The sequence below is a fragment of the Lissotriton helveticus genome, chromosome 3_1 (genome assembly GCF_964261635.1).
Source record: "Lissotriton helveticus chromosome 3_1, aLisHel1.1, whole genome shotgun sequence".
NCBI lineage: Eukaryota > Metazoa > Chordata > Amphibia > Caudata > Salamandridae > Lissotriton > Lissotriton helveticus.
This window is the reverse complement of record NC_136061.1, coordinates 1,542,637,987-1,542,652,119: the sequence shown is the minus strand read 5'-3', so window position 1 is coordinate 1,542,652,119 and position 14,133 is coordinate 1,542,637,987. Positions and strand designations below refer to the sequence as shown.

The 14,133-nt window shown below is 49.6% G+C and overlaps 1 protein-coding gene across 1 annotated transcript in view; it reads right to left on the bottom strand.

Annotated features, from left to right (window-relative positions):
• The window catches only part of LOC144823606 (sodium channel regulatory subunit beta-2-like), a 167,273-nt gene extending 154,820 nt beyond the window's left edge, over positions 1-12,453 (bottom strand). The window contains exon 1 of the mRNA XM_078682260.1: positions 12,253-12,453. Within this exon, the coding sequence (XP_078538386.1) occupies positions 12,253-12,307 (55 nt within the window). The 5' untranslated portion in view covers positions 12,308-12,453. The remainder of the gene's footprint in view (positions 1-12,252) is intronic.
• Positions 12,454-14,133: the final 1,680 nt, after the last annotated feature.

Sequence of the window (14,133 nt, the reverse complement as noted above, 5' to 3'; positions counted from 1 at the left end):
TCCAAGGTTCTAGCGGACCTTGCGAAGGACTTTTGGAACTATTGCCTTCTTCGCCAGATCTCTGTCACGGCGGAGTATCTCCCAGGCGATCTGAACACTGTTGCGGATTGGCAATCCAGGAATTTCCGGGATGCCAGCGACTGGAGACTGGATCCTTCAGTATTTCAGAGAATTTCGGACCTTTGGGGTCTTCCAGTAATGGACTTATTTGCGTCCAGATGGAACGCCCAGCTTCCCCGTTTCTACAGCTGGAAACCGGATCCGGGGGCGGAAGCAGTGGATGCCTTTCTACAGGACTGGTCCCTGTTTCCAGCTTACGCGTTTCCCCCCTTCCTTTTCATTCAAAGGGTGGCGGCTCAAGTCCGCAGGCAGAGAGCTTCTCTGATTCTGATCACGCCAATCTGGAAAGCTCAATGCTGGTTCCCTTCTCTTTTGGAACTATCCTGGGACAAGCCTCTTCGGCTTCCGTCGTTCGACCACATCCTGACGGATCCATTGGGTCACCCACATCCGCTGGTTCTCCAGGGCCATCTACGTCTCATGGCATGGAGGATTTCAGGGGACGTTGGTCTTGTGACTCGCTTTCGAGAGACGCTGAGCTCCTCATTCGAGGAGCTTGGGCTCCTAACACCACTAAGCGGTATAGATCGGCATGGAACAGATGGGTTCGTTGGTGTGTGGGAAAACACCTGGATCCCATGGGCTCCTCTGTCACAGATGTGATTAACTTCCTCGCTGATCTTTTCAAGCAGAAACTGGCGTATAGCACCATTAACTCCTTCAGGTCGGCAATTTCTGCTGGGCATGCCCTCGTTGATGGCTCTCCGGTTGGTGAGCACCCTTGGGTTTGTAAACTCCTTAAAGGTATTCGCCTTTCGCGTCCTCCAGAACCTCGTTATTCAGGTTTGTGGGACGTTAATGTGGTTTTGAATTTTCTAAAGTCCTGGCAGGATAATCAATACCTTTCCCGCAAGGAGCTTTCGGCCAAATTAGCGATTCTCCTCTGCTTGATATCATGTAAACGTGCTTCAGATGTTCGTGCTCTGGACGTGTCAGCCAGGGTTTTTACCCCAGAAGGGGTTACTTTTACTGTTTCCAGAAGAACTAAATGTAATACCAGGTCAGTAACTTACCCGGCTTTCCCAGATTCGCCGAAACTCTGTGTGGTTCGTTGCCTTAAGACATATGAGGATGTTACTCTTGAGCTCCGCCCTCCGGGCGAAAGACAATTACTTATAGCGATTAAGAAGCCTTTCAAGGCCGTTTCCTCTCCCACCATTGCCAGATGGGTCAGGTGGATAATGTCTGAAGCTGGGATTAGCATCACTGACTTTGGGGCTCATTCCACCAGAGGTGCAATGGCTTCCAAGGCTATTCAGGTAGGTGGACGTTTGGAAGATATCATGAATGCTGCGGATTGGTCCTCAGATTCGACTTTCAAAAAGTTCTACTTTAAACCAATCCATGAAGCTGCTTCGTTGGTGGTGAGTAGGCTTTAAACAAGCAAAATCCTCGCCTCCGCTCCCTGACATAGAATGAGAAATTTCCTAGTTACCACAAAGGAAAGTTTCAATTCTATTAAGGAGGCGGAGGCGAGGATTTTCCCACCCAGGCTTTATCGAGCCTGCCCTCCCGTAACTGGAATATGATTGTTACTTCGTCTAAGGGAGTATACCTTTTTTCTGAGCTTTAATGTTTTTCATTGTTACGCTGTGCAATGTTGATTAAGTTATATCTGCATTTCGTTCTTCTACTCCATTGCAATGTTCTTGAATTCTTCGACATTGTTCTGGACGAGATATTATTATTTGGTTCTCTTCCCTAGGCTCCGATCAAAAAACGGACTAGTGGATGGATGACTTCTTCCCTGCGGCAGCTCCCACGAAAGAGGAAGGACTAACAGCTGGGATTCCATATATACGAACTGTTGGACTCTGATTGGTTGTTACGTTACCAGGCCTACCGCTGCCATGTTGGTTTGGGTAGTCCTGGATGTGATGTTTTTTCTTTTACTACTAACTTGCTGTCCAATAAAATGGAGAAAGGACTAGCAAAATCCTCGCCTCCGCCTCCTTAATAGAATTGAAACTTTCCTTTGTGGTAACTAGGAAATTTCTCATTCACTGCTGCTTTCCGAAAGAATCGGTTGCCTCCCCCTTTGGACTACTTGGTTCCAAGGGCCATTTCGCCTCTGCCTCAGAAAGGAACAGGACCCTTCTCCATTCATTAAAAATTTCATTTTTTGGTGCCTTCGTGTGTTCAATAACTGTCTTACCACTACATTTACTTTATTGTAGATATGTATGCTTTGTTTTTGCAATATAGATGTTTTAAAATATTCTGTTTTCGTTGATTACAGTTAAATCTGGAGCGATTCGGTAGATGCTTTGAGACTTATGACAGATATTAATAAATTCACTTGTTCCAACATTTAAGTTTACAAAAAGAATTTAAATATATGTGAAACTTTCCCTGCAGTGAGGGCTACTCAGAATAGGTTTAGCCCAATTCTGAGCAGGGTACACTTTATTCATATTAAGCATTTCAAGTTAGGGATAACCCGTTAGAGGTCACTGTCTTGAGGGAGGATCCCTACACCAGTCCCCTCCTGGAAGTTGCTGCTGCAGATGCTAGAAGATGCAGTGTTTCTATGGCCTCAAACATCACCAATTATTTTGCTGAAAATGCCGATACGGCGTCCTCGCGACAAACCGAATGGGAAGCATTCAAGACTGTAGTGAGGGGTACAGCTAGCAGCGCAATAGTAGGGGCCCGACACATGGTTCACTAAGACTTGAAAGAGGTAGAAAGGAAGCGGAATAAATTAGAGCAGGAAACAGTCATCAATCCCACTAAAGCAGCATCTCTGCAAGAAGCAAGCATAACACACGCAGATATACTAGAACGGCTATGCATAATAGATTATCAATCCTACAGACAACTGCGGCACGCAGAAGCGGACAAGTCAGGCACTCTCCTAGCTCGAATTTAACGATGCACCACCCCCCTCCACCTCAATGCATGATGTTACCACACCTAGTGGCACAACAGTGAACATGCTTATGGAGATAAACTTAGCCTTCCGCGAATACTACAAAACACTGTATGAGGCCCCGCGAAGGGATAGGTGAGGAAACAATAGAAACCTTTCTGTGTGATCTTAATTGTCCCCAACTGTCCCAGGTGGATTAAAAAGATTTAGCAGGCCCAATCTCCAAAACCGAGATCAAGGAAGCTATGCGGGAACTCCCACGCAACAAAACATCTGGGTTTCTCGGACAAATTAGTCCCTAATTTAGAGCGTCTAACCCACCCAGCTCTAGAACCTGAAAGCCTCTAACCCACCACAATACAAGCCTTGGTTACCTCACTTCCCAAGCTCGGCAGAGATCCTACAGACATCTCAGGATACCGGCTGCTATCGCTATCAAATACTGAATATAAAATCCTAAGTAAGATATTAGCCTGCCGACTACTTCCTTTCCTGTCACAACTTATACACACACATCCCTTAATATCAGGCATCTTTATCACGTCCTGGATGCCACTCCTATGAACCTTTTAGGAGCCGGTTGCATCTCCATAGACCTGCGCCAAGCCTTTGATACCCTCAGTTGGAAATACATGTTGATAACAATCAGGAAGTTTGGTTTTCCTCCTGCAAATGTGTGATGGGTTAAATTGCTTTATATGTTACCCACAGCGAGAGCCCGTTCAGGTGTGTATGTATCACATCCCTACCCAGTGGGCAGAGGCACATGTCAAGGCAGCCCGCTATCACCACTCCTATTTGTGCTAGCGCTTGAACCCCTAGCAATAGAACTTCGGAAAGAGGCAGCAGGAACAGGCCTTTTCATTGGTAACACTACGCATACACTATCATTATACTCTGACGACATTATCATTTACATTCACAACTTAAAAGACAATCTCGAGCCCATACCACGCATATTTAAGCGGTTTAAACACATTTCGGGACATACCATAAGTGAGGCCAAGTCCTATGCAGTCCTATTTCACCCAAAGATACACCCAGAACCTATCCAATTTGGGCTCCTTACTTTTCTGGTTACACCAATCACCTTTAAATATTTAGGCATCCAAATATACAGGGCGCCACAAGAATTACCAGATGGTAACCTTCTGAGGACAGTCAATGCACTTCAAACCCACATAGCATTTTGGATATCACTGCCCATTTCGGTGACGAGCAGAATAGCCATCTCCAAAATGGTCATGCTCCTGCGATGACTTTATTATTTCACCAACCTTCCAATTGTGATCCCGACTAGTTTTATCAAAACCCTGAACACACTCTTATTGGACTTGATAATGTGGAAGGGCCTTAAGAGGGTGGGACTGCCAAAGCTGCAGTTGGGAATGGACAGAGGGGGCATGGATACACCAGATTTCCGGGCATACTGCTTTGTGATCCAGCTGCAATGGCTTGCGTAGTGGCTTACAGGGCCGCAACTTACATGAACTGGGGTATACGCCACAAACCTTGGCCCCCAGGCGCTCGCCATGCCTTACTACTGCCCCAAAGCAAGATACCGCCTGCAGCCCCCGTGTTATGTAGGATAGGTCTAATTTACTGGAGAAGAGCATTACAATATACAACCAGCAGCTCCCATATGCTCCCAATACCCCACTGCTAGGGATTCCCACACATACAAGATTAGTAACCAAGCAAAGCCTATATAAATGGGAAAGGGAAGGAGTGAGTACGGTAGGGATGCTGTTTGTGGATGATATGCTGCTGAATCATGAAAACTTCACTCGCGAACAGGGAGTTCCACGATCCCTTTTCATTTTGCATGCAAGAATATCTAAATATATTAAGAAACATTGGCCACCCGATAACAAGGAGCCTTCTGCACACAAACTAGTTCATACTCTGTAACTAATGGGCAATGGTCGCCATCTGATTAGATGGCTTAATAAAGGCATCCGATCACATGCAGCAACCCCCCTCATGGCACTTAGGGAAAGGTGGAGTAGAGATATTGGCAGGGAACTATCAGATAAGGAATGGGACTCTCTTCTGGAATACCTCAAGAGGGTGTCCCTTAACTCTAAATGCATATTTATACAGTACATACTGCATAGGGCCTACCTCACACCACACCTGCTAAACTAAATGTACCCAGCTGCACAGAAACACTGACCAAGATGTCACACATACGATGCCCACCTTATATACATGACGGGGCATGCCCACGCCTGTCTGGCTTCTGGGCCAATGTCACAAGTGTAATAGGAACTGCGACAGGGACTGCTAACTGGGACGTATCAGAACGATGTATATTGGGATTGCAGCATTGCCCTAAAACACAGAAGGTATAGCTCAGATTTGCAGACTTGGCCTTACTCATCACAATGCGATTAATCACTATGATATGGAAATCAGCCTTTGCTCCTACAGCACAAAGTTGGCACAAAGAGGTGATCAGATGGGGAAGGGCAGATAGTGCAGTTATAAGTAGGGAAGAATACAGTGGCTTACAGAAAACACCTATTTCCATGGAATGGGACTTGATGTTGGAAACATTTAAAGCCACAGAATTCCTAACATTATAACACAAAGGAGGGTGCTAGTACACCCCGTAATCTGTACTGTAGGTAGTGACTTTATGCTTAGTAAACACCGCCAGTCATAGGAAAGTGCACAAATTCCAAATAACTTAGCATGAATATAGCATCTTGATAGAGCTGGATCTTGTACTCCCCTGGGCGTAGATAGGGGTGAGCCAGGAGGGTGGGAGGGTGGGAGGGAAGGGGTGGTTTAGCGGAGTATGATATTTTTTAATATGTATGAATATGTCATAATACATTGAGTGTGTACTAGTATATGCAATTCCACATCCGCTCATGGACTTTACTACTTTTGTAAACATACCCACGGAGAAGCATAACTGTTTTGTACCCCACGGGGTTAACTGTATGCCTCAAGCAATAGTGGATATAAAAAGTATTGGGCATCGATAAAATCAATAAAGTATGGTTTAAAAAAAAGCATTTCCAGGTGCTCCTATAACAGATATACCTGGCTCTCAAAGTCCATATCTGAGCAAGGCCCTGGAGACGTGTTGTAGGCCCTCCCTGGAGACATATTATAGAGGTGTTTCTGAATTGATGATGTGCAAGCCGACGGCCATATGCATCCCCAGACTTTGCTGGTCCTGCTGGCACCAGAGTCCTTTAAGCAAGCACACAAGAGGTCCCAATGAATGATTTTCCTTTGCTCAGTCTGTGTTGTACAACAGGTTTAAACAGTGTAGGTTTTAAAGGACTGATATTTACAAGGCCCCTGTGCCACCAGATGGTCACTTTTTTTGATGCTCCGGTGGCGCACAATGGCGAGCCATATTTACAAGGCCACACAAAGCCTCCCTGCATGGCTTTTCATGGCCTTGTAATATGGTCTCCTTTCATGCATTACTCTGCGTGAAAAGGGCGTTCCATGGGTTTTACTGTGGGTGTTCCTACGCAACTTCCATGGATTCTGGCGCATTTCCAGATTTACAAGGTTCGTAAACCTGGGAATGCATCTCATTCTAAAGTCTCCCCAGTGGCGCAACGAGGAGAAATATCTTTATTTCTCCTCGTTTTTTGCTCTTTCCATAGCTGCTGCATTCTGCAACACACATAGAAGAAGGAAAACCACTCCATTGATTGGTTTTTTTTGCAGGAAGAAGTCCCTTCCTGCAAAAAAACAATCATCCCTGCAACGCAGGCACCCTTGCACTATAGTGCAGGGGTGCCTGCATTGGCGCTAGGCAGTCAATTGTGTAACATCACAGAGGAAAACACAGGGATGCATCGTATTGCTGTAAATACAATGCATCCCTTCACTTTCCTAATGATGCAGTTTGGCGAAGCAAGATGGCTTACAGCGCCACACTGCGTCACTTTCTAGTAAATATGGCCCATAATTTCTAGAGTGTATAATTTTTTTATGAGAGGTTTATTCAGCCTAGAACAAAACAACTGGTTGTTGGCATTAAACTGGGCAATAATAGGGAATACATCGAATTACCTTGTGCACATCGGATACATGTATATAGTCCTCCTGGGCAATAATTTGCTTAAACTGCAGGACAATATACACAATATATTGTGTTCCCTTCAAAGATTATCTTAGGTTTAGGCTATAGTTGCTGGGCCGGGTGCCTTAAATGACAGATGCAGTCATTTCAGTCCTGGGTTGCTTGTATTTTGGTCCAGGGAGGACCTGGCACTGCGCAGTGCTTGTGCAGAAAATGTATCAGTCAATGGTCAATACAAAAAGACTGCCTTAATACATCAGGACACAAAAATAAATATTTGGAAAGAGGAAGACAGTAGTAAAATTCTCAGTCATATTGCGTCCATAGTAGCTACTTTACCGGACAGTCACTTGAGCCCAGGGAACCAAGCTATCACTGCCCCACGCAACCAAGACACTCGCTCTGGATCATTAGCAGCACTCACCCACAACAGGATCAGCAGGCAGCCCAGTATAAGCCTCTGGAGGCGCAACACTCCCTCCATTGCTACAGCCTCCGCTCCTCAATGTGCTGCGCGGGGCCGACAGGCTGTCTGGGTTAGCTCCTCGAAACTCCACACCAGGTACGTTTCTGCCATCACTGCAGACCAAAGTGTGCTGTCTGCCGCTTCCGGCAAGAGGCCTAGCATGTGACGTCACCTAAACCCCGCCTAACCTCCCGCCCTTTCCAATGACCGTTTCAGGCATCAAAACGAAAGAAGGACTACGTGGACGACCTATTGTGTCCAATTTCTTTTACACAAAAAAACGAAACCGCCATATTAAAAAGACGAGCGGTGCATGTCCCCGAGGCCCTGTTTAATGCCCAGCAATGCTCCTCGCCCTGCCCCCTGCTTCAGCTGCCCCCTCCCTCCTCGCCCCTTTCCCTCCAGTTGAATATTTTACTCTCGGTCCCTGGGTTTCTCCTGAAGCCACCTCCCTGACGCGCCCCCTCTCTGCTGTGTCACTTGTGGGGTGTCCACTAAACTTTAGCATTGTCCGGATATTATTCTCGGTGTACAGCGCGTGTGGCGGGACTTCCGTCTTCGGAAGCCCGCGCACGCGCCCACGGAGTGCCTGAGAGCGGGGCTACCATGCCGAGGTAGAGCCCCGCGGAGGCTGCAGAATGCCAGAATGGCGGTAAGTGGGGCTTAGTTGTAGGGGGGAGGGGGGTGCGCTTGTGTGTGTGTGTGTGTGTATGTATGCGGCGGAGGGGCGGGGTGGGGCCGGGGGTCTCTGTATGTGTGTGTGCGTGCGTGTGTGTAGGTGCGCTGGTGTATGTGTGTCTCTGTGTGTGCGGCGGCAGGGGGGTCTCTGTATGTGTGTGTGCGTGTATGTGCGCTTGTGTGTGTGTCTCTGTATGTGTGCATGCGTGCAGGGGGAGGAGCTTTCCAGGAGACAGGAGATGGCCACAGCGTGCGGGTTCGTGCGCGGCCCGCTCCAATCGCCGATTTTGGGATGCGCGTGGCCAGCTCCTGTCTCCTGGAAAGTTGTGTCGCTGACAAAAGGTCTCTGGCGAGACCGCGCTTACGCACGGTTAATCGCCACGAGAACTAATAAAAAGGAAGGCCACATATAGGGTGCACTCTTAGTTCACTAGTGATGTCGTCGTGGTGCAATGGGGTGTGTATGAATATTTCTAAATATATGTTTATAAAGATCCAGCTCCAAATTTCACTCAAAGTTAGATACACTCACGCTTCCCACGTTAAATAAATGTTCTGTTTTGAATTGTGAAGAGTCTTTGCTCTATTTTCACATGATTTGCAGGCAATGTATGTTGATGTGTCACTGTTATTATGGATCTTAGAGCCAAGCCAGACCCTTGGCCCCCTCTCTGCTCTCCCTGTTAAACTGCTGGCTCTGTGATTGGTTCTATGGTAGATTGACACAGTCCAGAACCAGTGGCGTAGAGTAGCATAGGATCCCGCAGTGCAGGGGAGGAGGGGTGCTCCAGGGGCCTCCTCGGCACAGTACCCTGCCCTGGGATCTCCTGGTTAAGCTCGGAGCGCTGCCCCTCCATGTACCTTGCAGGGGGTGGGGCTCAAGGTTCGTTACGCCACCGCCTGGAACTGTCACTTAATATAGCAGCTATAGGATGAAAAACCCGCAATGCTCAGAGCAGCGGTGCGATAGCGCAGCGCCTCCTTCAGGATAGTGGTGCGTAGTACAAGTGCTCGGCGGAAGGGGCGGGGCCACATTCTCTGGGGCAGTCTCCACGTCTGCCCGACAGACGAAAAAGCTGCTGTTCACGTGTGGCCCTTGCTCCCAGTGCCACAGCGGCGATGAAATAGTGCCGCCCCGGTCCTGCCCCTCTCAGGGCGCTGGCACACTGGTGCAACTCCTTCTGCCACGCCCGTCAAGCGCATCAGTACCCCTCCTGCACGTGCTGCGGAGGCCCCGCATCTCCCCAACACAGGGCGACGTCCAGCAGTGCAGCGTCCGCTCTCCCTTCACAGCCAAACACGAGAGTGCGGTAAATGTAAATGTAAATGTATTTCGATTTATATAGCGCACTAATCACCCAGGGGTCTCAAGGCGCTTGCTTAGGGAACCCGTCCTGGTATTCCCCTGTGAGATACCCCAGCAGGGTATTCACAAGGTGAAAGCCAGGCATCCCGCTGCGAGGGGCCGTAGTGGAGATTAAGCAAGCTATTGCCCAGAGTCGCAGAGTGTGATCCTGTGAGTCGAGTAGGCACCGGAGCGAGAGTTGTCGAGTCCGTGGAATTTTGAGCCCGAGACCCGCCGAGGTGGGGAATCGAACCCTGGTCCACGGCTGATCTCAGCTTCCGGGTCTGCCGCCTCTAACCACTGAGCCACGCTTCTCCAGAGAGAGAGAGGTAGAGGTAGAGGCGCTGCTTCACGCAGAGTGCAGTGGTGAACATGTGCACCCCTCCACACAAAGTGCCGTGGTGCATTCATCATCACCAACAAACAGCTGTTAGGCAACGTGGCAGCTCCCCCTTCCTGGAGCATTAGGACAGTGGTGCAACAATGCAGCTCCCCCTTCCAGGACCATTAGGACAGTGGTGCAGGAATGCAGCTCCCCCTTCCAGGACCATTAGGACAGTGTTGCAGCAATGCAGCTCCCCCTTCCTGGAGCATTAGGACAGTGGTGCAGCAATGCAGCTCCCCCTTCCAGGACCATTAGGACAGTGGTGCAAAAATGCAGCTCCCCCTTCCAGGACCATTAGGGCAGTGGTGCAGCAATGCAGCTCCCCCTCCCAGGACCATTAGGACAGTGGTGCAGCAATGCAGCTCCCCCTTCCAGGACCATTAGGACAGTGGTGCAACAATGCAGCTCCCCCTTCTAGGACCATTAGGACAGTGGTGCAGCAATGCAGCTCCCCCTTCCAGGACCATTAGGACAGTGGTGCAGCAATGCAGCTCCCCCTTCCAGGACCATTAGGACAGTGGTGCAGCAATGCAGCTCCCCCTTCCAGGACCATTAGGACAGTGGTGCAGCAATGCAGCTCCCCCTTCCAGGACCATTAGGACAGTTGTGCAACAATGCAGCTCCCCCTTCCAGGACCATTAGGACAGTGTTGCAGCAATGCAGCTCCCCCTTCCAGGACCATTAGGACAGTGGTGCAGCAATGCAGCTCCCCCTTCCAGGGCCATTAGGACAGTGGTGTAGCAATGCAGCTCCCTCTTCCTGGAACATTAGGACAGTGGTGCAACAATGCAGCTCCCCCTTCCAGGACCATTAGGACAGTGGTGCAACAATGCAGCTCCCCCTTCCAGGACCATTAGGACAGTGGTGCAACAATGCAGCTCCCCCTTCCAGGACCATTAGGACAGTGGTGCAGCAATGCAGCTCCCCCTTCCTGGAACATTGGGACAGTGGTGCAGCAATGCAGCTCCCCCTTCCAGGGCCATTAGGACAGTGGTGCAACAATGCAGCTCCCTCTTCCTGGACCATTAGGACAGTGGTGCAACAATGCAGCTCCTCCTTCCAGGACCATTAGGACAGTGGGGTAGCAATGCAGCTCCCCCTTCCAGGACCATTAGGACAGTGGTGCAACAATGCAGCTCCCCCTTCCTGGACCATTAGGACAGTGGTGTAGCAATGCAGCTCCCCCTCCCAGGACCATTAGGACAGTGGTGCAGCAATGCAGCTCCCCCTTCCTGTACCATTAGGACAGTGGTGCAACAATGCTGCTCCCCCTTCCTAGACCATTAGGACAGTGGTGTAGCAATGCAGCTCCCCCTTGCTGGACCATTAGGACAGTGTTGTAGCAATGCCACTCCCCCTTGCTGTACCATTACGACAGTGGTGCAACCGTGCAGCTCCTTTACACAAGGCAGGGGACTCGATAGTGCAGCTCTCACACAGGACCATGGCACAGCTGAGCTACACAGGACAGACGAGCAAACTTGCTGCTCTTCCAGTGTGGACAGTGCGGCAGGGCCACAGCTCTAACCTCTCACAGAAACGCCATACTGAAATTCTGCCACGCAGGTCAGTAGTGCAGTACGCAGGTCCCCGTGCCTCCTAATCACAACCAGGGCAGTGGTGCAGTGCCGACGCTCTACCCCGAGAGCAGTGACAGACTCCCAAACCCCTTCCCCCAGCAGTCCATAAACAGGGACAGACAGGGCACAGTGGCGCAGCCGAACACCACCAGTGCCACGCCGAACCAAGGGGCAGTGTGCAGGCGGCTCAAACATGAAGGCCATTGTGCACACAAGGACTCCACACACAGGGACCCCAAAGCCCGGGGGCAATGGTGCGGCACTAACCGTGTGACACATATAACAGTGGCAAGTTATGAAACGCGGCGCTGCGGGGGGACCCGGGTTCAAAACTCAGCCTTCGGTCCCTGGCTGGCAAGCTATTAAATGTGGTATGGGTGACATCTGTCATTTATGGCGCTTAGAAAAGTATCTAAAAATTACCCCTGCAGCTGTGCAGCCGCGGTCTCTCAGGGCAGTCCCAAAGCTCGCATGAATATTTCGATAGGCCAGAAATGTAAAAAGAAACAGTTTTTTTCTCTCTCCGGCATTCCTCGTGAAAGTGTGATGCTTTCGGTGCGTTTTGCACAGTCACTGCCCCCCGCCTGCGCTGCCGCATTAAACCCGTGTGCGCAGCAGCCTCGGCATGCCCCCACCCCTCTCCCGTTGCACCCATCCCCTGCACTGCAGGGTGACGGGGGATGCGGAGAGAGCCCCCCACCCCTCCGCATGCAGTGCGTGGATCCAAGCCTTACCACCACCCCACTTACCACTGCAGGCAATGGCGGCCAGCAGCAGGAGCCCGGGGGTCGCCCTGCTCCCCATGGATGCGCTCTGCGGTGCTCCGGCGGGATGCGCTATTTGAGGCGCTAAGAGCCGCTCGGTCTATGTCCCGGACGCTGCTTTAATCCCCAGCCCTGGATAACGTGTGGAAGATGGAGGGAGCGGCCGGCACTTGGGATGGGGGTGGGTGGGTGGGTGGGCTGGGAGTGGTGTTTTCTTTGCTTGGGAGAATTCAGGGCGTAGCCCCCCCCCCCCCCCCCCCCCCAGCTCCCCCGGCGTCTCTAACTCTGTTTACTTCAGTTCAAAGCAGTGTTGCCAGATTTTTAGACCCGGCCCAAACCCAAAGCCGTCCAAATAAGCCCAATCAGACCAGTTCCAGCCCAAAAACCAGCCCAAATTAGGAAGTCTGAAATTATGCACAAATTATCATCACAAACAATTTTAAGGACACATGTACATTGTATTCAATATACAGATGGTGGGAGGGTGTTAACTGGGCACCTGCCTTAATGCTACTCAATTTTAAGACCAGTCCTTACTGTGACTTTGTCATGTGAAACAGGCACCGCTCAGAATACAATAGTAGAAAACAAAGTATAAGCAAGGCAAAAATAGTGTTCTGTGCAATTTACTGCTCCCTCTAAATTGTATTTTAATAAAGTCTGTAAAACTTAGTGTCTTCAGTATTCATTACATTACAGATTGCTACCTCTCACATTTTGTTTGCTTTTGATACTTGCACAAGTGCCACCATTGCCTACGTAACGTTTGTTCTTGTGCCTGAGTGTCTAGCATATATTGCAGTATTATACCTCTAATTGTACTTTGTTTTCTCTTGTAACCTGCACACTTGTCACTTTTTCCTCATGTAATGCAGTGTTTGCTACCTCATTGTGGTATCTCCCTCATTTTGTTTTCTCACAATTGTCACTTTTGCCTCATGTAACTTAACGTCTGCTTTTGTGCTTTGTTTACTTGTAATTTTCTCCTCATGTATCATTACTGTTCCTATTGTGAAGCGCTCTGACGCCTTCGGGTAAAGTCCGCGCTATATAAAAACGCATAATTAAAATAAAATAAAATAGAATAAATAAGGATTATGCAGTACAAAAGTGGGTGGTGATGGACGGAGCATCTGAATCAATCGGTCCCAGGATGCTTGTTTCCGGTCCATGAAAGACATGGCTTGGCAGTTCGGGCTGGACTGTTCCCATGGGGCACAGGGTCAGACTGATTTGCATATAGCCATGTCTGAACTGGGGTGGCAGAGTGGGCTAAAGAACAGTGATGGATTAAACCCAGATCTTTTGACTGGGTGTGAGTGTTTGATTGAATCAAATGCTCCGTCCATCACCACCCCCTTTTGTACTGCTTTTGGCCGCCATAAGTGTGGCAGGGTATGCTCAGACGTGAGTCCCTTGCTCGCTTTGCCACTGGATTCAAGCAAGCCGGGCTGAAGACGGCTGGAATGCCAGAAACCGGTCCTCGGAAGCTTGTTTCCGGTCCAGGGAAGACATGGCTTAGCAGTTCGGGCTGGACTGTTCCCATGGGGCACAGGGTCAGACTGATTTGTATATAGCCATGTCTGAACTGGGGTGGCAGAGTGGGCTAAAGAACGGTGATGGATTAAACCCAGAACTTTTGACTGGGTGTGAGTGTTTGATTGATTCAGATGCTCCGTCCATCACCACCCCCTTTTGTACTGCTTTTGGCCGCCATAAGTGTGGCAGGATATGCTCAGACGTGAGTCCCTTGCTCACTTTGCCACTGGATTCAAGCAAGCCGGGCTGAAGACGGCTGGAATGCCAGAAACCGGTCCTCGGAAGCTTGTTTCCGGTCCAGGGAAGACATGGCTTAGCAGTTCGGGC